This window comes from Apostichopus japonicus, chromosome 22 (assembly GCF_037975245.1).
Source record: "Apostichopus japonicus isolate 1M-3 chromosome 22, ASM3797524v1, whole genome shotgun sequence".
In the NCBI taxonomy this organism is placed as follows: domain Eukaryota; kingdom Metazoa; phylum Echinodermata; class Holothuroidea; order Aspidochirotida; family Stichopodidae; genus Apostichopus; species Apostichopus japonicus.
Window position 1 is genome coordinate 18,306,795 of NC_092582.1, and position 23,971 is coordinate 18,330,765.

The 23,971-nt window shown below is 36.6% G+C and overlaps 1 protein-coding gene across 1 annotated transcript in view; it reads left to right on the plus strand.

Moving 5' to 3' along the window:
- The window catches only part of LOC139964293 (uncharacterized), a 103,916-nt gene that overhangs the window by 25,015 nt on the left and 54,930 nt on the right, over window positions 1-23,971 (plus strand). Inside the window, exons 3-5 of the mRNA XM_071965782.1 lie at window positions 1,706-1,874; window positions 11,012-11,084; window positions 23,368-23,445. Coding sequence (XP_071821883.1) covers window positions 1,706-1,874; window positions 11,012-11,084; window positions 23,368-23,445 — 320 coding nt within the window. The remainder of the gene's footprint in view (window positions 1-1,705; window positions 1,875-11,011; window positions 11,085-23,367; window positions 23,446-23,971) is intronic.

A 23,971-nucleotide genomic window follows, 5' to 3' on the forward strand; every position in this document is an offset into this window, starting at 1 on the left:
TGCGTACATAGTCTTCCACTTACGTTCTCACCTAAGTTGGTCTAAGGGTAACAAGTGGCGGACTGTAAACCTTTAGGCTCCTTGTTAGTTTAAGGGGTAGTTACGCCTGCAGGGTTCAGGAGAGTGTCCCCCCTTCCCGCTGCGCCGGGGAGGGTTACACTCCCCCCTGCTAGGAAGGCGTCAGTGAATTTTTTTGTTAGGGGTTCACTTTGGGAAGTTACTTTGACGGGAGTCGTTGGGGGTGGCCAGTCCTTGCCACCCCCACTCCCGTGTCCGTGAGGCCACTCTTTAGGAATGGTCTCATGAGAAAGGAGGAGGGACCGGAAGGGGGGTCCGGTCATAGAGGGCGCACAGTGTTATTTATTTACCAGGACTTTATAGGCACGGTAGAATGAGGTGCTAAGGTTGTGAGGAGACAGGTAAGCTCGTCACTCGTAAATATCCAAACCAGTAAGTTTTGGAATTTATATGTATTGAGTAGTAGTGCATGATTTGGTCAAAGTGACACAAAGGTAAAATCAAACAAATCCCGCCCCCTCCTCCAAAAATTAAAGGCAGGTTTTCCGTTTATATGGTATGTTAAGTATAGATTTGGTGATGTCAGTTTTACAATAGTGGTGTCTCTCTATTCTTAGTTAGGCAGTGGACCATGCTTCCTGTCACTCGCTATTTAAAATGGTTGCTTGGGTTACAATATGTGATCAGTGGATAAAAATTTGCAAACCTCAAATTTTCTCAGTTTCTTTGTTCATTTGAAAGGCATGTTTGGTATTGTAGTGCACCCTGAATAAGTGATAGTAACAATTATCTTTGTGTGAGTAACAGTTAGTATTGCATAAATCGGTTATATCCAACAACAGATCTACTGTTTGTTTTCAGATTCTGATTCAAAGTAAAATATTTTAACTGTATTCCTCTCTTGGGCAAAGTTTTTAAGGTTTTTTTTGGGTGTGACAATGGAGGCTGGGAGAAGCAGAATGAGTACATTGCATATAGATTGTGTTTTATTGCTTACCTGTTTCCTCACAAACGTAGCACCCTCACTCTACCATTCCTAGAGTGAACTGGTAAACTTTAAACAATGTATTACCGGCCACTTCCAGTGTAATTAAGCCTCTCCTTCACATCCTACCATCCCAAAGAAGTGGCAAAAGTTTGTGGACACGGTATACAGCGAGAGTGCTAAGGTTGTGGGGAGACAGGTAAGCTCTTCACTTGTAAATATTTTAAACCCGGTAAGTTTTAGGATATTTGTGTGATATGACGTCATTTTAACAAATTCATGGACTAATTTACTGAAGTTTATAGACCAGTTTGTTCAAGGTTGGTTGGGTTAATCACCCACTCATTAAAGATAAATTATGTGAGGTAATTATCTTAAATTTTCATGAAATGCGATATTGAATCCTTGCTATCGAGTCAGAAAATGTAACATTTTGTAGGTTGAAATGTATGAAATACTGAGATACTCATTTTGGGTTATCCATTCCGTTGTTTGTTCGATGCTTTCAAATTACAGTTTAAATTTATCTTGCAGCCCTTGGGAGGTTAAAGAAGAAGAGATATTGGTTTGTCCTTGCTATAGAGTCAGAAAATGTAACATTTTGTAGGTTGAAATGTATGAAATACTGAGATACTCATTTTGGGTTATCCATTCCGTTGTTTGTTCGATGCTTTCAAATTACAGTTTAAATTTATCTTGCAGCCCTTGGGAGGTTAAAGAAGAAGAGATATTGGTTTGTCCTCCATAAAAACAGCTGCGAGATTGTCTTGTACAAATCTCAAACAGAAATTGACCAACCTCTCGTCAGTGTCGATATCAAAGACGCCTGTATAACCCTGCTCCTGGAGAACAATCTACAGTTCCTCATTTCGTGAGTATATTTATATTTTCTGTTCTCTAGCATCCAGTGAATGTATCCTGCTCGTCAATCCATAAATACTTCATATTTACTCCACACTTTACTCTCCTGTCTCCTCAAAACAACAGCACTCTTGGTCTGCCAAATTCTAGAAGTGTTGGTAAACCCTTTCAAGCTCTGTCCTCTCCTGATGACCAGCTCATTCTGGTCTACTGCCCTCCTTACTCATTCTACCGCACAAAGATTCTGGGGCACTAAAGGAGACAAGAAAAAGTTTTGTTAAGAATCCAAACCTTCTTTTTAGAGGATCTGCAATCTGACTACATACTTACACAGTTCTTGATGAAGACCATTTGTGGCATTATATGCAAACAGGTTTATTGCTAGCTCTACATTATAAAGTAAAAAAAAACAGCAAAAAAAAATCCCACATGCAATAAATGTTTTCTCCTTTCTCAATCAATAAGAATATTTTGAAAAGATTCAATGCTGGTATTGAAACAGTTGATAGGGCAGAGGTCACCACAGGAATCTGTGAGAAAAGTTTTGCTGATTATCCATCCCATTCCATGAAAATTTGACATTACAGTTCTTTGTCTTCTTGACTCATGTAGCCTACAGTGGTCATGCTGAGCAGGCTTGATAGAGGAAGGTCAAAGGTCGGGCTGTCTGCTCTTAAAACCTGTTGAGTCATTTGTGGCCTCAGGTGAGGTTGCAAAGTTTTTGTAACCCCACCTGAACGACCTGCTAAGAATTCTCCTGACAAGTGAAATTACAAAAATTGGAACCAATTATGTTTGAATATCAGCTACTATCGAAACAGTATGTGCGTGGGTGATGTCAACAAACATACATTCGCACAAAACTTGTATTCTTGCTAGTACTGTGGAAGTACTACGTTAGTACCACGTTAGGCTCGGCTGGTTTGATGGATGTTTTGTAACAGTGAGATGTCTTACCGCATGTATAGTACAGTATATGAAGAGGTAATGAAGCAAGTGATATGATGTTAATGGTGGTACAGTACTACCTTGTGTTTGGTAATGAACATAATTGCAAGTTTTTTCCGGGATTAAGCCCCTCTATACTCATATACCGTGGGCAATGGTGGATCTATCATGTGCAGCCAGTCGTGAAATTACACATCTATCGCAAAAGGTTGATATATTGTTTATTTTAAAATCCGTACTCGGCAGTTTACGTTATGCACTATTCACTTCAGTTAGTAGATTACTACCAGTCCCGTAAGATTCGAACAGATAATTTTTCTATGCGAAAAAACGAAAATGTTCCATGCCCTTTGGGTGGTAGAATAATGATAGGGGGGGGGGGCATTGATGGGGTTGAATGGCCATAAAGTGTGTACAGTGCTGAGATTGTGAGGTAACAGGTAAGTTTGTCACTCTTAAAGATATCCAAACCATGCGCTGTTAGTTTTGAGGTTCCTGTGAAGTACTGATTTTATGTTGTTTATAAAGTGCAGGATCCACCTCGATCTGTAGGGCTTAACATTTGACACATAGCGATGAGTTATGATCCACATTGTAACAGTTAGAACATGTAATTAATACTGTTTATGAACTGCAGGATCCACCTCTTCTGTAGGGCTTTGGACACATTAAACACATAGCTATGAGTTATTTGATCCACATCCTAACAGTTAGAACATGTAACACAAAGGATTACTTCACTCTGTGTTTTATTTCCCTTATCTGTCTGTTTAGTAACAATGGATTAGCTGTACACCTTTCCTTACATGACTGTTTCCATTTAGCATATATATTTAAGGCACTGTGCTTCACAAAATTGATAACATTTGTAGCCCTGCGTACCATATTTAACCCACCTTTACAGTCGGTGGCTGCCCGCTGCCCATGTGTTCAGAGACAATTGAAGTCTCCTGGAATTTAGGGATGCTGACAAATTTTTAAAGTAGGAAAGATATTTTTTTGTAACATGTTCTTTTAGTCTGAACACTGCTGATGCTTACCTGGAATGAAGAAACAAGAAACAAGGACATATTAGTCAAATTTGTCTTGCAGTTGTTTATACATTACAAGTATGTCTGGAAAAATGTAGTCACACCGAAGTATAGTTATGGCAAAATAATTGAATTACTGTCTGTAGGTAAGTGTTTAATTAACAATATTTTACCAGCTAATGGAATTGACCAAATCAGAAGGAACAAAGAAGAAAAGGTATATGAATGTGTAGATATATAATATACAGGGAGTAAAATTAAAACCTACCATCATTTTCTTCTAAATATTGAGGTTTTCAGGCGTAGTTTAATAGGTGTTATCCTTGTTGTCACAAACTTGGTTAGCCGTCGCACGCCGCAAGGACCTCGGTTTGCGTCATAGTTGTCCCTTGTTACAGGCTTCAGGTTGTTGTAGCTGGCAAATTCAAGGACTTTTATTGTCTCTTTGATGAATATCCTTTAGTATTATAAATGAGCCAAGGAAACTAAAATGACAAGAGAGAGAACACCGTTATCATAGAGGTAGCATTGGCCTGCGCAGTTGGTGCTGGGAATTATTTGTTATAGGTTGGAGGCATGGATTTTAGTTGATGCAAAGCAATCATGGTAAGCCTGTCGGGATTTCTACAATTATACATGGTAGTAAGTGTGGCCTACATTACTCAAGGTGTATGGTATTTGTAAAAATGGGGATTCATAATACTCATTTTGGCTCCAGTGAATAAAAAGATTGAAAAGGTATAACATAAATACCTTCAGTTTAAAAGGATCTCCAGTCACAAACCAGAAACTTGTGTACAGTATGAATACAAGATGAGCTACAGTAGGTTGTCTTAACGATTTCAAAAGAGAAAACCAGCAAATGAATTATGTTGCTTAGTAGTAAGTCTAAGACCTGATGAAGACTCTGTGCTACTGTACATCATAGTCACACAGTCATAGTCATCATAGCCACACATAGTCACACGGTATGTACTTGATATCCATGCTGATTGTCTTACATTGACCATGATGAAGTATGTTTATGCAAAACAGTTCTGCAGCTTCACTGCGCTCCTCTCTTACCTGTCTCGACGCTACTATTGCACTTTCCCATCTACCTAGCCTAGAAGAACTGGTAATATTTTAGCACTGCGCCCCCTTGACCCTCCTCCAGGTCATCACCCATCACGTCCTCCTTCCATATCTAACATTCACAAAGTTTGGAAACCTGTTCAGGAGTAACTCAGTCAAGCAAATTCCACCGTGATTAAATGTGACTGCAAATTTAATTATAAGTGGATAATGTAAGATGATATTCTTAACCAGGAGTTGGCAAATGAGTTTATTACATCATTTCTCACGACATCTATAGATGTGAATTGTGTCATGAATTTGCACCAGAAACATTTAAATGAGGCAGCAATTTACAAAATGGATAATATCTAGAGGAAAAAAATAGATTAGGCCTATTACTGTAGACCTATGTTAAGTTTGTGGGACACAAACAAAACTTTGTGCATTGGATAATTTTTTTATTAACTTGCTAGTAAAAAGCAGCAGTTATAAGATCTCTAAAAAGTTTTAAGGAATATACAATACTGTAGTATACAAATATTGCATGACTTGGTAAAAAATAGTCCATTGAAGTACAAAACCAATGGAGAATACAGCTTTAAATAACATATCTCTCTAACAACAGGTGTAGTAGGGGTAATAATGCTAGTTTCCTTTCAGTGTTACATTCCATGGATGACTTTAGCCACAATGATTAGTCTTGACATGTTATAGTCTTTAAAAGACAAAGAGAAAAGTTATGAACGCTAATAATGTCTCTACAACTGGTTTTCAAGATATGGAATGCTCCTTTAAGGCTAAAATTGATCATCTAGTTGCCTCATCGGTACATTGTTTAATAGTCCTTATGACTCAACATCAAAAAAAGAAACTCCAATTAACTTCATATTAAAAACAGTCTATAGAGCACCCCTTAATGACAAGCAGTGCCGATTTCTCCTAGACAAATTGGTAATGCATTGTAATTTGTAAACATGTTATTTGAGGCCAAACAGTTTTCTCCTGGTGAGTGTTCCATTTGAGGAATGGTCTGTGTGATAGACTAAGTAGTCCAGCCACTCTGATTGATAAGCCTCCGATGCTCAAAGGGAGTTTGCTCAAAAGTAAAATGGGGTGTAGTAAATACAGCTTGAACTGAAAAGCATTTTTTTGAAGGGTATACAAACAAAAGATTAAACTTTATTTTGTTCCTGAAGTCATCACTTAAAAACTATTCACATAAAACGTGCAAACTGATCTAACGTATATCCCAGGTGTCGATGATAAGTCCCGACATCAGTCCTTAAACTTGAGTCTAACTGTGCCCCGATAATTTGACACGTCTGCGTATTGATGTCAATCTCACGAACGAAATTTATCTAACACTGTAAGCTAACTTTCGTTTTAATCCTTCTCCATCTCGTCCTCTGCAAGGTTACCTTCTGTTCTCTCTGTCTTTAAAGCTAGAGAGAGATAAAAACAAGTCAAGCCTGTCAATTGGTTCCACAGTATAAGGTTAATGCCGCATATCAGAAAGAATTTAAGGTATCCGACCCAGGGGAATAGCCTTAGTAGCCTGGGTCATTCATTAAATGCGCCCGCTAACGAGCAATTGAGCATCTCATGCAGAAAGGCTAGAGAGACTAGAGGTAATACCTCGTTGAGATGCAGATCCCTGACAGGCTGTTAACATATTCAAATTGAAAATGGTTTGCATACAACAAGGTAGAAATAAGATTTCGAGACTTTGGGAAGACGATATTCAACTAACCCCAAATGGAACAAGAAAACTAAATTATTCATTGAAATTGAAGAAAGATTATTAGCAATATATATAGGCTTGCTAAACAAATGTTCTCTACTATTTTTGAGGATTTGCTTTGTTTCGGATTTTTCAGATTTTTAATTTTTTTTTACATTAACTTGAAAGAGGGTATGTTGCAGGTAAAGAATTTCTCATGTACCGTGCATGAAACTGGGGAGATATTCTCGTTTTGCTGGGTCATAGTTTCGGCATCTCCTTTTGAAAGGAGGATAAATATCGGTGTTATTTTGGCCACGACTGCCAAGTTAGCCTCACATTTAAGCTTCAAAGCATCTTTTTAAATCAATTAAGTTTTCTTTTGGTGCTATCTGAAACTGAAATCCCACAGCGAATTAGCTCATTGGTTGGACTATTTAAGCTTGACTGCACATAAGAAAGTAAAACTAGAACATTTTTTCAAAATTTCAAAATTGCTTTCAACCTGCTAAAAATACTATTACAATGAAGATGTGTCTGAGTGACACAAACTGTTGAGAACTGAATTGAATCGTTAATTACTTGCTCATTAAACTGTCAATCGATCGGGGAACGAATGGATTAATTTAAAGGGTATATATTGCCAGCCAAAGTAAGGAAAATGTGAGAATCAGTTTATGTCTCAGTAAAGAAGTGTCAAATCAGGATGCTGAGGGGGCTGCAGCCTTCCTTGTAGCCAGGCTGTGTAGGATGCAATATCTTTGTGCTGTGTAGTTCTATATATATACAATAGACAATGCTGGTCTGCAGAGATAATCTCTGGTATATTGATATTGATTCAGCATTGTTGCAGGGGATGCTGCAGCTGATGCAGCTTTTCTTTTGACATGGTGTCTTATATAATGATATAATTGAAGATTGAAGTCAAAGTTACTTCTCATGATAACTACATCCCCATGGATTTAAGTGTTTGCTTTTTGATGTATAAAAGTATAAAACTGTGGCTGCAGTATAGACTCAAAACTAGACATGATATGATTATTTATGATTCCCATGTTGTTTGGTAAAAGAGTCTTGTAGTGGAAGTCAGTAAGTCAGCCATGCTCCAGTGTCTATTCTTAATTAAGACCCACTGCAGATTTGTTGGGGTCATCTGTTGGTCATTTGTCCATATGAATGTCCGGTAATATTTTCATCACAGTGGGTGATTGAAATTATGCCTGCTATCATGTACATAATATAGTTTCAGACTTCAGAATGCAAGAAGGAACAAGCGGCCTCATTAGTATGGCAGAAGGAACCAGCGGCCTTATTTGCATTGAAGAAGGAACTAGCGGCCTTATTTGTATTGCAGAAGGAACTAGTTAGTATTGCAGTAGGAACCAGCGGCCTTATTAGTATTGCAGAAGGAACCGGCGGCCTTATTAGTATTGCAGAAGGAACCAGTGGCCTTATTAGTATTGCAGAAGGAACTAGCGGCCTTCTTTGTATTGCAGAAGCAACCAGCGACCTTATTAGTATTGTAGAAGGAACCAGCGACCTTATTATTATGCAGAAGGAACCAGCGACCTTATTTGAATTGCAGAAGGAACCAGCGGCCTTACTTGTATTGCAGAAGGAACCAGCAGCCTTATTTGTATTGCAGAAGGAACCAGCGACCTTATTAGTATTGTAGAAGGAACCAGCGACCTTATTATTATTGCAGAAGGAACCAGCGGCCTTATTAGTATTGCAGAAGGAACCAGCGACCTTATTAGTATTGCAGGAGGAACCAGCGGCCTTATTTGTATTGCCTGAATCTTAGGGCTCAAGTGGTGTGATCTATGACTCACCTCAATATTTGAGACTGGGTGGGGAAGGTTATGCTCAAAATGAATCTATTACAATTTCTTTTTACAAAAAGTTTTAGCCTCTAAAAATACTAAAGAGAATACAAAAAATGGAATTGACTTTTACTTCCTCCCTTAGTTGCTTACAGCTGTCTTCTGATAGCCTAAAACACTCACACTCAACTGTGTATAAGAGTGAACAGTGTTGTGCATTCAAGACCTGTTATATCCCATTTACTACTGGGTGGTGTAATGTCAAAGATAAATACGTTCATTATCAATGCATCTCAGTAATGAATACACTACAGTCACTGGTTGATCAATAACTTCTCATCCTATTAAGTTAAGTTGGAACCCTGTCTAATCCAAGGGCAAAACAATAGAGTGAAAGAAAAAAAAATCAGCAAAGCAAAACATTTTGCTGTCAGTGTGCAACTATGACATCACACCTGTTTGCTTCAAGTTCACCAAAAATGCTACCAGTTTTGGCAGGTTGGTGTAGATGGGAAAGGCCATGATTTGATCCGAGAGGTGAAAGTGTCATCCTTGTTGAAAACTCGATCAAACCGAGTTAGTTTTGGTGTTTTTGCAGTGACATAGTACAGTACATCCTATACCCTGCCCATAGCCCATTGCACTTGTAACCTGAACGAATCTGTTGGGGAAGTGGTGTATACAGAATTCAGGCATGAGCTTTTTCCGCGAATTCGCGGAATATCCGTTATTTCTTTTCTACCTTTGGGTCAAAAACTATTACCCTAACACACTGTAGCATACGCAAACTGGAGCCTATACCGCAATTTTTGCAAAGCTCTGTGATTTATATTTTACCCCAGGCTCATCCCTGAGTATTACAGTGATATAGTTATCTCATAAAATTTGGCATTTGAGACTATACACACATTCAGTTCGAATGCACATATATCTATATGCTATTCTTTAATCTTGTCATCCTATGTTGTACACTCCTCACCTTAAAACCAAATCAAGACAGCAATTTCTGCTCATGTAGCTCTCACATTTTCCAAACAGAAAAAAAAAAGCGAGGCATTCAAAGTCTTAGGTAAATTGATAGCTCGGATCGATCCGGGATAGAATCCGTTATTAGCAAATGCTCTCGCGAATCTCCTCTCCTCTCCTCTCTCGGTGATGCAAGTAATAGAGCGATGACGTTCTCAGGGTTGCAGAAGAGCAGAGGGACGGAGTAAATTTCTGTCAGCTCGGATAATTTGCCGTGATTTTCCGACCGGAGGCTGAGAGGAGTGTGGGCGGTACAGAATCTGAGAGAGATATGCCTCAGGTTTTGTCTGGGGCTGTTTGAAAACTTGCTCTTTTCTTTCTTTTTTTTTCTTCTCTCTGTCTATTTTGCTCGCTCTGTGGGTCTGCCTCTCGCAGACAGTCGCAGGATCAAATGGAAGATGTTAACCTTTCAATTGATTCAACTGCTGTAGCCAAAGTGATTAATTTCTCATTAGGTGTGATTTTGTTGTCTCGAGTGGAGCGACTCACGGAAGATGGTGAAGAGGGATTTTATGTAATTGCTTGTGCGTCGTACGATTTTCCTGTGGATTGTAGCCCGTAAAATTAAATCTCACATGCTCGAAAACTTCAAACAGTTCCCCTTGCTATGTTTGAAAATAATCACCAAAACAATATATTCCTTAGTTTGAGCAGGTCTAAGGCAAAATATTCATTTAAATCTGACCTTTTATGATTGCATCCCATGTCATCTAAATGGCAATATTGTGTTTGGAATTAAAGGTCATTAGTAAGTTGGCCCTCCAAATATGCTAGAAAGTCAAATAATGTTTATTCATGTTGAAACTTTAACGAGAATATATATTTGCCACCGTCATAGCATATTTTCCATTCCTAGTCATGTCTTCTAATTGTCTGATGACTATGATTTGGGGAGTTGGAACTTCTCAGAAAATTCCCTTTCAAAATTTGAACAATTTTTAAGCGTGCTAAGTTTGCCAATACTGATGAGCTCTTAAGGAAACTGAACACTCACTTTTCCTTGTGTGAAAGACCTGATCACATATTCACAAATGTCAGTTGTAGTGAATATTCATTATATGTTGCCTTATATGGTTGGTTATGTCATTAAAGGAGCAACCTGTATTCAAAATCAAGAAAACATCTCAACAATTTTGACTATTTAATGAACTAATCATTTGATCGAGAATAATTGTTAAATCATGGAGACTGACCCTACCCTTTTACTGATTGTGCCCTTTTTAATGGCAGCTAACCCATTCTATTCTATTCATTTGGATGGGTTTTTAAGTTTGACTTAATTCCAAAGAATTCTTTGTTCCTTTAATATTTGATTCAGTCCTCTCTTGCCTGTGTCTCCTATACACATATCTTTATGTTGTGCAGTTGTAATTTTGTATTTAACTTCCATCTGAACACACAACCGTAGTTGAAAATGAATGTTGTCGTAAATCACAGTTATATATCGTCTGTTGTGATGTTTTATGCATCATTGTGATTCATTAGTCATCGCTGATGTTTTAACTTACTGGATCCCTGTTTCTTCTTTTCTCTCGGATTGCAGGAGTGATGGTAAAGAACATATAATTACTGCCGACAGCCATTATAGCAGAATGGAGTGGCTTCAGAGTCTACAGGTTAGTAAAGACAAATCTACTTTCTGAATATTCATGTTGGAGATGAAAACATCATGTATTTGTGTGTATGTAATGTTTACTATCTGAATATTCATATTAGAGACACAAACAACATGTACTTGTGTGTATGTAATGTTTGCTATCTGAATATTCATATTAGAGACACAAACATCATGTACTTGTGTGTATGTAATGTTTACTATCTGAATATTCATGTTAGAGACAAAAACATGTACTTGTGTGTTGTAATGTTTACTATCTGAATATTCATGTTAGTGACAAAAACATCATGTACTTGTGTGTATGTATCATTTACTATCTGAATATGTAATGTTGTAAGAAAGATATTTTGGTGATTTTTACTTCATTATTGATAATTTCACGTTGAATTTATGTTCTATAAATTTTGATATCGTAAAACCAGAACAACACTGCTACAGTTCGACTGACACTGCTGTTGGTTAGATGGTGAGATAAAATTAGACTTAGATTTAGATTGGATCGGATCAGATTATAGTAGATCGACTCAGATGTGATCGGATCAGGTCGGTTCGGTTCAGATTAGTTTACATAGGGAGATATATTTTTATGAAAGGTTTTTGTAATTTACTTAAATTTCTCCTCTCTTACCTGTCTCCAGTTTATTTATGCACTTTTCTGATTTACCTTATAACCAGTAATTGTTATGGGGAAGTTAAGTTTTCTCTCCCAGTTACCTGTCTCCTCTCCTACTGTTCATCTGTGAACTGGTTTTAACCATTTAATCACTATATAGCCCTGGTAACTCTCCACTTCTGTTCACTGACGATTGGTCATCAACATGAACTACCGGGACACTGAAATTTGTCTTAATGTTTCGTTTGGTCAAATTTTGCTGCAAGTCTATTTAAAGTTCTAATTAAAGTTTAGTTGGATAATGATCGTCTCTTCAATAAGTTTGATCAATTATTAACTCAGGTGGACTCGTTAAGTTGTTCTGTAATTGGTCAATACCTAAATGCAATGAACAGATTATCTATATAGACAACTCTTGACCTTCAGATGTGTGTCTCTTTTGGGGCTTAGTATAAGTTTCATAGAGTAGTTCACGGAGAAATTACCACTTTTCAGTTCGTTCTTTGCACAGATTTGTTCTTCTGTTATTTCCCCATGCTCTCCGTAAATAACTCAACTCGTCCATTATCTGTAAAATACTTATGCCAAGTTGACCTGAATATAAATATTCGATATAAGCCAGCATGTCTGATTTTGCACAGTATAAAGCTTTGATGAAAGAAAACTCCACAGTGTTAAGCAAATATGATTTGTCAGAATGAAATTGTATTAGTCTCAATTCAAGCGTAAAAATTATCCTACGGTAAAAACAATGCGCATGAAAATATTAAGCTTCTCCAGAGTACGACATTCCGTAGAGAGATGATTGAAACTTAAAAAAAAAAATTACCGCAGAATGTACGAATATTGAAGAAGAATAAAAGCCCATCAGTGAGCTTTGTTTGAAACATCAAATCTGCCTTTTTAAAACTTAATTGTTTATGTCTTTTAAAAGTTGTGGTTGTTGTATATAACTGACCAGGTTGCATTTCTGTATCTGTAAATTTGTACCACGACGGACATTCAAACAAACGCTCGAGAGACAGATGGATATAAAAAATAAAGAAGACCCTGAGGGACGTTAAAGTCTGTCTTTTGGGGGCCTTTTCATGGCTAATTACAATCTGGAGTTATCGATCAAATATTATTCACTAATGAGACCGTTTTGACCCGAGAATTTCAGCATCAAAAATCAATACCACTGTGGATGTTCTTGAGTAGTTCAGCTTCACTTGGGGGTATGTGCTGAATAACTTCAGTAATTGTCCTTCTATTTGAAGAACTAATGAATTAGAACCAGAAGCGATTGGGGGCATGTTTATCGGTTTTCGTCAAAAGCTAAATGTCTGGTACTGCACACAGTCCCGGCAGAATGCTCTCAAAGACTTGGGTAGAATGGTGTTCGTAAATTATGACAAATTGAGTGTAAATTGTGTAATAAAGTAAAATTTGATGTATATATAATATATTTGAAAACCATTGTCTAGTATGTTGTAATCAGTTTCAGAATTAGGTACATTTAAAGATGCTTCATAGGTTATGGCTCAACAATGCATATAAATATGAATGTGTAGTAGCATGTGGTATGACAGATATACAATAAATTATCAAATTATAAAATATCTCACTTTACGACTGGGCTTCATCCTCTTGGGACTCGTGAGGCAAAGGTAGTAATCGAACCCGGACCTTCCTGTTACGGACCTAAGTCCACACCACTCTACCACGGTGATTTCTACTGCTGTGGTGGCATGGTTTACTCTCTCTGTAACTTTCAGTGAGAGCGTATTCCACATATGTTACGATATGTTACGATTGTACAGAATACTACAGAGAGCACCACTGATGCTTTTGAATGTACATTGTGAAAACACATTGTTGATAAACAAGAGCAGAGACATAAGATATGACTCATAATCTGCTTTCTTTGTAAAGCGCCTTGAGCAGTGGCTTTTGTCTACTGATTTGGCGCTATATAAGTCTCTAAGTTATCATTATTATTATTATAATTGACAAATGAGGAGTACTGCATTTGAAAATCTATTTTCCTAATACAGGACTCCTTATTTGTCAATTATGAGTCATATCTTATTTCTCTACTTTTCTTTATTATTATTTTTGTGTGCAGTACACATGGCTTTTCTTTATGGAACTGTTTTACTTCTACATGTTGTGGAAATGAGTTGTTTAAAGAATAAAGATTTCTGACGGAATATGTCACAAGCAGCTCGCCTCCTAGTTTATGAAGTGACAAAAACATGCCGGGTTATCAATGTTGCATCGTTGAAGTGAGCAGCGACATGAATTTAATGACTCTGCATTAGATATGTAAGTATGCTCCTAAACAAAGTCATTGTGTGAAGAAGTGTGTACTTTTACCATCAGGTATTGTCATAGTGAACCTCTCTGCGGATGAGGTTTATGCAGTGCTAACACGTAGTGGAATGCGCTAACGCACACCCAGAGTATGTGGAAAGGGATTAAGGTTGCGAAGATATATCACTAGACAACATTGAGGAATGTATATTGCTCTGCGTTATACTTACCGTAACAATGTGTGTGTATTTCATGTACAGTATATACAGTATACTACATACAAATGAAGAGCCTTACCACTAGTTCATAGACCTGTGATATGGCTGGTGAGTTTCTGTACGAGAATGCATAGTTTTTACAGCAACATTTTGAGTTTCTTGGCCAGTTAAAATATAATTTTGTCCTAAGCTAATGATCAATACATGAAGTAAGATTGCAATCGTTCAAATGTTGACACATACTCTTCAATTGTTTTGATTCACTACATGAACATAAATTATCAAATATTTACTGAAATTACTTCCTTCTCATCTACCTGTCTCCTCACAACCTCAGCACTCTGTAGCATGTCTAGGGTGAACCTGTAACCATTTATCACTCTACGCCCCTCTAGCCCCTCTATGACTGGACCCCGCCGGTTAATGACCCCCCTTCTAATTCTACCACCCAGAGTGCTTCAGAGATCCAATCAGTTCTCATGTAGAGAATGTAAAATTTCAACAATTTAATACGATACTAATCGTATGCAGTAAGCAATGCAAAACTTTTCAACAAAAAAAAACTTCCCATTCTCTTCATCTTTTGAAATGTAACTTGACTAGTCAGTCTTAATGAACTGGCATTGTCATGGGATTTAAAGTATCAAATGGTACACAAACATAACACCAACTCACTGCAAAAACCTTGCCTTAAATCTGAAGAAAACAGTGAGTTAGAATCATGTAAATGTAGACTAGATGACTGCCTTAACATGTATGTTGGAAATATGTTACCCTTCATGACTCTCATTATCCAGAGCAGACATCTTTAATACTGAGGGCAGTAGATTGTTGTTAACCAGATGGTACAGTAGCTAGTGAATTGAAACACATTGGTTTCATTTAGGACCCTGGTACATATTTCCATTGCCACTGCTAACAATATTATACACTTTACCACCATGTAGCATTAGTCTGTTTGTTCAGTTGAATAGGACTAAAAAATGACATTCCACTATGTTTCTATAGTTTACTACTGTTTAAGTACAGTATCCAACTCCTAGCTGCTTTCGTGTTCGATCTCTAGAGTAAGGCATATATGTCACCAAAACAGAACTAGTATTGTTCAATACAGGTGACAAACGCCTACTGTGGAATTACGACCTTCCTTAATGGTTTTGAACCTCTGGACATACAATCAGTGTCCATAGCATAGTGGTTAGGGTGTCCGCATATAAATATTTATTTATATAAATATATATATATATATATATATATATAGAGTTGGTTGGTTGGCGTCTATCTTGGCGCAGAGTGCTCTATGTTCGGTGGACAGAGCGGAATATATGTTGAGACTAGTGGAACACTAGTAGTTGTAACTCAGAGTTTCAAGCATTGAACGATCATCAGACAACTGATCAGCTGTCTGATGATCTGGTGATCTGATGATCGCTCAACCCGTGAAACTCTGAGTTACAACTACTAGTGTTCCACTAGTCTCAACATATATATATATATATATCACATAATATACTTAACTAAAATACCATCATACTGCTACTCAGAGTTTCACAGGTACGGCTCGTGTAGCGATCATCAGGCAACTCGGTACGCGAGCCGTACCTGTGAGACTCCGAGTAGCAGTATCATGATATTTTAGTTAAGTATATTATGTGATATTCTAGCTCTGCCTTGGCATAGAGCACTCTTTGTGAATATTGGCCACCATTATGTGTGATATATATTTATTTATATATATATATATATATATATATATATATATATATATATACATATACATATATATACATATATATATATATATATATATATATATATATATATAGATTTATTTATTTATTTAGATATATATATAGAAGAATTAGATCAAGATAAGCACTCCAATAGTGCGAAGCAATTAACAATTAACAATTACAATGGAGATTAAACAATTTGGTTTTAGTTTCTCTCTTGTTCTTTGTGAAATGGAAACTCTTTGATTCTTTAGTTTATTATTCTAATGCCTTAAAATAGCTTTCTATGTTGATGTTGACATGTTAAATATAGATTTATACATATACATTATATAAACAAAAAAACAGAGCTCATCTCAAGGTGTCGCCATGTCAACAAAGCGCCCGACAGTGCTAGAAAGAAATAACATGTTAAGGTCACATACACCAATGTTCATGTCCAGTTGTCTGGTGATCGCCGCACAATGCAGGCGTGAAACTTGAGTAACAACATGCTGTTAGTTACTATATTAGACATATTAGACATATTAGACTATATTATGTACTTGCTCTACTTTTATGTATTGAGCACTTTTGCAACAGGAAATGAACATCTGAATCTTTGTTATATATAGATATATCTATATAAATATATATAGATAGATAGACAGATAGACAGACAGACACACAGACAGACAGACAGACAGACAGACAGACAGACAGATATATGCTAATCCATCGCAGAACTAAGTAGGTCGCATTGACGTCATAGCCAAAAGTCGTCTCCTATAAAAAGTTTCAATTCCTGCTACTCCTTGTTACTATTCTGTGATCAGACACAGAAGAAGAGCTAGTTTTGCTGGAAAGCTCTGCAAAATCAAACATTCCAATCACTCTTTTAATTTAAATAGATATTATTTACTATACACTCTTGACAAGGGACTTAGTTGTTATAACATTCTATATAGTGGAGTTTACGTCGGATATCTTCATATCAAAGTATGTATACGTATATACAATAAGTATTATAGATCTATAGATATATAGATAAAGATATATAGCCCTCTGTCTAAGGCATAGCCTATATATACTACCCTAACTCTATACTGTCCCTGATAGTCGTGATTCTCTGTGAAATTGAAACCATCCAAAGTAGATGGATTCTCATGCAAACTTGTGAGACTTCTGAAAGTTACATAAACAGCTGTGGGGATATCATCAATTTTGATTACAAATACTGGAGGCTGATGCGTGCGCACATACATCAATATAAAAACGCCACTCAAGAACTCTGTCGGGAATTGCTGTTGCCCCTAGCCCTTAAAAATTTTGGATTCTGTAAAATAAATAAAAGAGAAATCCGTTTCATTACGGCCAGATTGCTTTAAAATGAAGTTGATATCTGCCAAGTATGACAGCCGTGCAATGGCTAATGCTATTGTGTCGTAATCAGGTTCTGTGATTGGTGAAACAGTTGAGTTACCAAGACTACGGAAGAATAGAACTTCACTTAAAATGACAGGACAACTTTTATTATTAAGTTGATAGTGCGTGATTTCCAATTGGCAATGGTGTTTTGTTTTAAAGTGATGTCGTAAGTTAAAGCGGTATATCCTGACCATTTGTTTGAAAGTTACTAATACTCTGTGTAAGTGAAAAGCGAGACAGAGTTTTCTCTGTTGCAATTAATATGACAAAGTTTGATGCATTGTTCTTATGGTTTTTGTTTTGTTTTCCAGAAATCATATTCATAGTAGCAAATTTATTCAACCAATTGTAAAATGTGATAAACTTTTACATAAGTTAAGATCAAGAAAACTTAAATGAATTGTCAGTTTTAATTTTGTCTCCAGCCCCCCCCCCCCCAACAAAAATTGGGACAAATATAAGATACAACTCAACTTGAACATAATTGTCAGTTATGTCTTAAACAAAGAGAGGTGGAATGAGAATGGTGTGGGGGGGGGGAGGATTGGGTGGTAGGAGTGGATGTACAGGAAATACACTAATCATACTTAACAGGTCATCTTTTAATTGCTTTGCACCCTTAAGAGTGTTAAATTGAACAAACTATATAGTGTGTATTTACTTGATAATTTGAAGGATTTACAAATTACTCACAGAGATGGCATACAGACCGATCAAAGCAAACAGGTGATGTGTGTGGTGGGTGTTATTTCTTCAAACGTAGGAGCTGTATAGGGTATTTATATAGGTTCATTTTGGTACCACTGTAAATCTAGAGGGAGTATGGTATTGACATATTAAAGTGTTAAATCTGCAACATACGTTTCAACATCTGTCTAACCTAAAGTAGAAACTAAGGGACCTGAGAAAGCTGTTAATAGTTTCTTCGGACTAGCTCTTTTAAAGTGTCACAAAATGGTCATCAATTACTGCAGAGCCTCGTAGTGATGTATACATGTGTGCTATGATGAAGACAGGGCAATGGGGCTCTTCAGACATGCTCAAAAAGACAGGGAAATGGGGCTCTTCAAACACGCCCAAAAAGACAGGGCAATGGGGCTCTTCAGACACGCCCACAAAGACAGGGAAATGGTGCTCTTCAGACACGCCCAGAAAGACAGGGCAATGGGGCTCTTCAGGCACGCCCAAAAAGACAGGGCAATGGGGCTCTTCAGACACGCCAAAAAAGTAGCAGAGGGCGCTGTCATATTGGTCCTATCTAGTTCTGTGCAAAGCCTATCATTGCAGATCAAAATGGTACCATGAATTGATCACTAGTAGCATAATTTGATACATAATTACTGTAAGAAGAGATCTTCTAAAACATATTTTCAATGTAGTTTGAAGTCACGCTGATTTAATTAAGGAACTTTAACTTTATTTTGGCAAAACTGCTTAAGTGGAACTAAGCACCATATAGTAATCAATCACCCAGGGCTTAATGAGCACATTAATGCGATCAGAATCTTTTGATTAATAGATTGTTTTATCAGCACAGATCCTGCGTGACAAAAAGACAGATCAGGCACATTAGAACCGATTTGGCAGGGCCCTCTGTTGAAAAGCTTGAGTATGCCCAGTTGATGAAACTCAGTTTGTAAATGGTATTACTCATTGGCCACAAAGCAGGCAACAGCAAGCACAATGCACATGTCTACTGACCAGGGGCATATGACGGTTAGACCGTGAGTATGGTAGTGGCATGGAAACCATGTATGTATGTAAATACATCCCTTGTAAATGTCCAGGTATTTGTTAGAGACCTCAGAGAAATCTGTAAAGTGCCCATGGTATGAGTCAAGAGGGATATTAGCAATTTATTGCTGTTCTTATCTTTTACATTTACAAGCAAGAGCTGTCAGTTAGAATTGGTTTGAAGAAAAGCAGGAGGACTTTGACCCAGAGAGCGCAGTAAGAAGGGGGCCCACAATATCTCTTAACTCTTGTCTCACTTTACAAAAATGTATGATTGCAAATCAAAACAATAAAACAAATTTAAAAAAATGTTGAATCAAAAGTTGTTTGAAGAAAAGGTTGTCAAAGACCTTATCTTTGGGTTATACTATGCCAATTTTTATGTCTAAACATACTTAAAAAGAAGAAAAAACATTCTTTGATTTTATATTAAAGGTGTATTGAACATAGTTTGGCAATTCATTTATGAAATAGAAATGATATGTGGAATTCTGCATCTCGTCCACCGATATTGTGGGTATAGCTACTTCACATAGAAATAGCACAGTTTACGATCTTTTTTAATAATTTTTGGTGGTGGATCCCTTTGGAGTAGTATAATTTATATACTTTGGACAGTGTATACATATTATATTTATATATATATATATATATACATACAGGTATATACTTATTTATTTAAACACAGTATATACATATAAATACATACATAATTATATGCTTTAACCCAGAGTGTGGAATCGAAATTGATCATTTACCGCAATGAGATTCTGTACCCGATCCTTACCCCATAGCACTTATTTTATATGCCTGCACTCTTGACAGAAATGGGAATGTTACATTACATTTGGATACAAGAAACATGTGCATAAATTGTCCATCCATGTAATGTTGAATGTTGGCCACTACCTTCGCAAGGTTTATGTTCCGCCTTGCCACAATGTTTCACGGGCAAGTTGGGCAACATTAACATGGTTGTACGGACCTTCTCACTGGCCTCACTCTGCCCATCTTTGCCTTAAACCAGTAGTACATATGTTACTCTACTGGTGATCGTAAATCTCCTATGATGTTTGATTGACCTATGCACTGCATTTCCATGAGGTTTGTACTCATGGGTTAAAGTGCACTTCCTCTTTCTGTAGAAACTAACATTTCAAGTGAAGAAGTTAATGAAATAATTCTCAGTTTTGTTTTAGATCCTCTTCCAAATTAACTTTGATGATATATAATCAATTCACTTCTGTTCGGGCATAAAATGACATCTCATATTCCCATTTCCTCTTTTGATCCCTTGCCTGATGACAAAAAGAATCTTAGTGATGGTAGTGGCCGGTGTGTGTGCGTGTGTGTCAATATGCGTGATGATGTGATACATAAACTCGTAGACGTGATAACTCAAAAACATTCATGCTGTATAAATTCACTCGTTTTTCGTGGAACTATATCATTTTCGATGGATGTCAAAAGTCACTTGAGAACGATAGTCAAAGTCAGAACTTCAGTTTAATAAGGAGATTAAACATTACTTTAGACCTAAATCCTTTTGCTTTACTGTGTGAAATCTCAACTATATACTCTCAACTACTGTACATGTAGGCTCAGCGTTATAATAGGCAACATAGGCGGTTCATACTAGTTATACTTCTTACACCCGGGAATTGATGAAACAGTAATAACGCACAGTGAGAGCGCAAAGTTAAAACCCCATGAATAATGGTTGAGTACCTTCACTTGATTCTAAATGAAATGAGTGCACTTCAGTTCAAGCATCTTCATAAAATTGGTCACCGAAGACATGTTTGTCTGCTTTATAAATCCAGTATAGTACATCCATCCAAATTGCAGTTGATCAAGCTAAGACACCTAATAAGCATTCTTTTATTGGACGATAAAAATATTAATTAGTTTTTAATTAATAATTAATAAGTTAGTAATGAGTTAGTAATGCTTATATGATTCTGAAAATGCCATCATCCACACACAATTTACTTAATCACTGACACCTGCAAATTTGAATGAGAATTCCCTCCACCCCCCCCCCTCCCTTCTTTCAGCACTACTTGAAATGAAATTCGACTTAAGTAGCAGAAAATGACCCTACATTACTTTTTGCCGGAGTTTACTATCAAATAGTTGTGCAAAATCTACTGACTTTCAAGTCGAACACTTTTCTACCTAACAGCAGGTTTGAATGAGAAGACACGCTCGTGAAGATAAATTCTTCTCTGTATGATAAAATGAAGAAAAATGAAGAAAGGAAAAAACAAGAAAATGAGTGTAAGACATAATGCTCCCACACACACACACACACACACAAAAAGGGAGAGAAAAAGAGAAAAAATATGGAAATGATGCAAAACTTATTCATCCTTTGAGGATATGAAGAGGATGGTGACTCACTCTTGAAATGTTCTCAAGGAGAAACATTCAAATCCGAATCTCACGAATGTCGCTCTTCATTAAATGTAGATCTGAAGGAAGAATTATTACAAGGGGCTCTGTGGAGAATGAAGTTGGTTTGTCTGTCTGGATAATTTGTGTTTATATATACTTCACATTTTAGTCTCTCTGCAGTTAACTTGATTATGCTCTTGACAATTTGCATCGGATTCAATATTTGAACACCCCTGTTCGTTGGTGAGTAACCAAAAAAAATCGTTAAGAAGAACAAAAATAGATTAGGAAAGAAAGAAAATGGAAAAAGATAAAGGAAAAGATATTAAAATATAAATTATCGAATAATGATAATGTATTTTGTAAACTCATGAATTTCACATGAAAGTTATCTCTTCTCATTTAGTGTATGTAACTAAACAACAATATATTCATTGTTGTTTATGTAATCTTGATTCTATGGTTTCATAAAATGATCACATGTGCGTCACAGTATCCTGTTAATATGTTTAATTTGAAATTAAATCTTTTGTCTTAATGAATTGTAGGTGTGTGTTTTGTTTTGTTTGTATTTGATTATTTACTTTGTATACTTGAAATTTTCTTGAATCTGTCATTATTGCCATTGGGTCTGTGTTTACTCTCTTTGCATATTATTAGCCAGTTAAAAACAACACTTTGATAGCTTTCTTGAATTTGTCATTATTGCTGTTGGGTCTTTGTTCACTTTTTTTGCATATCATTAACCAGTTAAAAACAATACTTTAAAGTTTTCTTGAATCTTGAACGAATAAAAAAAATGTGATAATTAGTTTACTCTTGACCTGTAGTCTTGCATTTGATTTTCAAAGATAATAATTGTACTATAATTGTACTATCTCGAGGTATAAGATTTGATTGTTTCATGTAATTCGTAAAGGCAACCCATTGTCTTGTAATTTAAGCCATTGTTATAAATAGTTCATCTACAGTAGTCAGTTTAAATATAACAATTGATTTGTAATTTTTTTGTTTATAAATAAGGCATGAAGATCTTGCATTTTGAGGTATAACCTGTTAAATCCTATTGTAGCTTTACACAATATTATCATGTTGAAAGACAACTACATACTGTACATCTCGGTGTGGTTTCTGATCTTGAGCTTGTCTCTGTGGTAGAGCAAAACAACTACTGTAACACTTGTTCAGACTGTTAGATATTAGATATCTCACAACCTGTTTTATGGCTGAATTATTTTGTTTATGAGTATTTACTTGCCACTTAAATTACAGTAAAGATATTCTTTTGTCGACCAAGTTCCTGTATTAAATGGTAATATCTTCATTTGCAATTCTCTGACATTGTTGCTAAAACTCTGTTATTTGTCTTGTGTGAATTTTGTTGACTAAAGTAACGCATTGTTTTCAAGTGCCATCCATTCCTTTGATGATCTTGTTGTGCTGGCGGTATCACTACATTGTAGCCAACTCAGTGTCGAATTTATGCAATGTTCATCTACCACAGTCAGTCGAATGCCTGGATATAAATAGATATCAACAGATCAATAGATTGGCAACAACCCTTTCTCTGTCATTTATGCCTTGAATTAAGTCCCTGCATGCTGTTCTCCGTTATTTCTGATATCGTTCCATAAACCTTCTTCTCCATGAGTTTTGCATCGGACGAAACTCAAACTGTTTGTCTGGAAGAACTGTTATTACTGAGCCAAAGTGTTGTACATGACACATATCGTTTCGAATGTGTGAGAAATCCTCTTGGGAGGTAGTTTTCCACCCAGTAACAATCGCTTTTTGTCATATTAAAACTTCTTTCTATTTCTGTCACCGCGCTCGATGCAAAAAATGTGACGTCTCGTTTCCTTTCTTTTTTTCCCCATCTCGCAGGATGTTCGAGACGCTTTTAGGAGGAAGAGCGGCAAGTCGAGATTAAGCATTAAACCTTTTTCTGGACGAGCAACAGCGGTGAGTCACAGACAGTGTTTTTTATGAACAAATTGGGATCTTTCGAGGGTTACGCATTTCTTGACATTCTCCGTCAAGTTTTGACTTTCTCTGAGTCTCAAGTACGAGGCATAATTCTAAATAACGTACATCGTGCCAGAGATTTTTGTAAGCATAAAATCCTGTTATTTATACCTCATCGATTAGTACAAAGAAAGGGTTGGATATAAAAGGAGATGTGTTTGTGGGCCAGTATAGATCTTACAGTAGTAGCCTAACATGTTATAAGCATTGCATTTACTTCACTCCTCTCTTACTTGTCTTTCCATATGCACTCCCATCTACCTAGCCTATACCGACTGGAAACATTCTTGTTGCACCAGTCGCCCCTCTCCCACCCCCCCCCCCCCCCCATATGACCCTCTCCCTCTTATATTGCTTGTCTTGCCTGCATTAGGCTACCGTGTATAGAAAGACTTCATGCTGCATAGTTACTTAAAATTGTTGATTTCAAATTGTTGATTTCTGTGGCCAGCTGTTTTCCGTT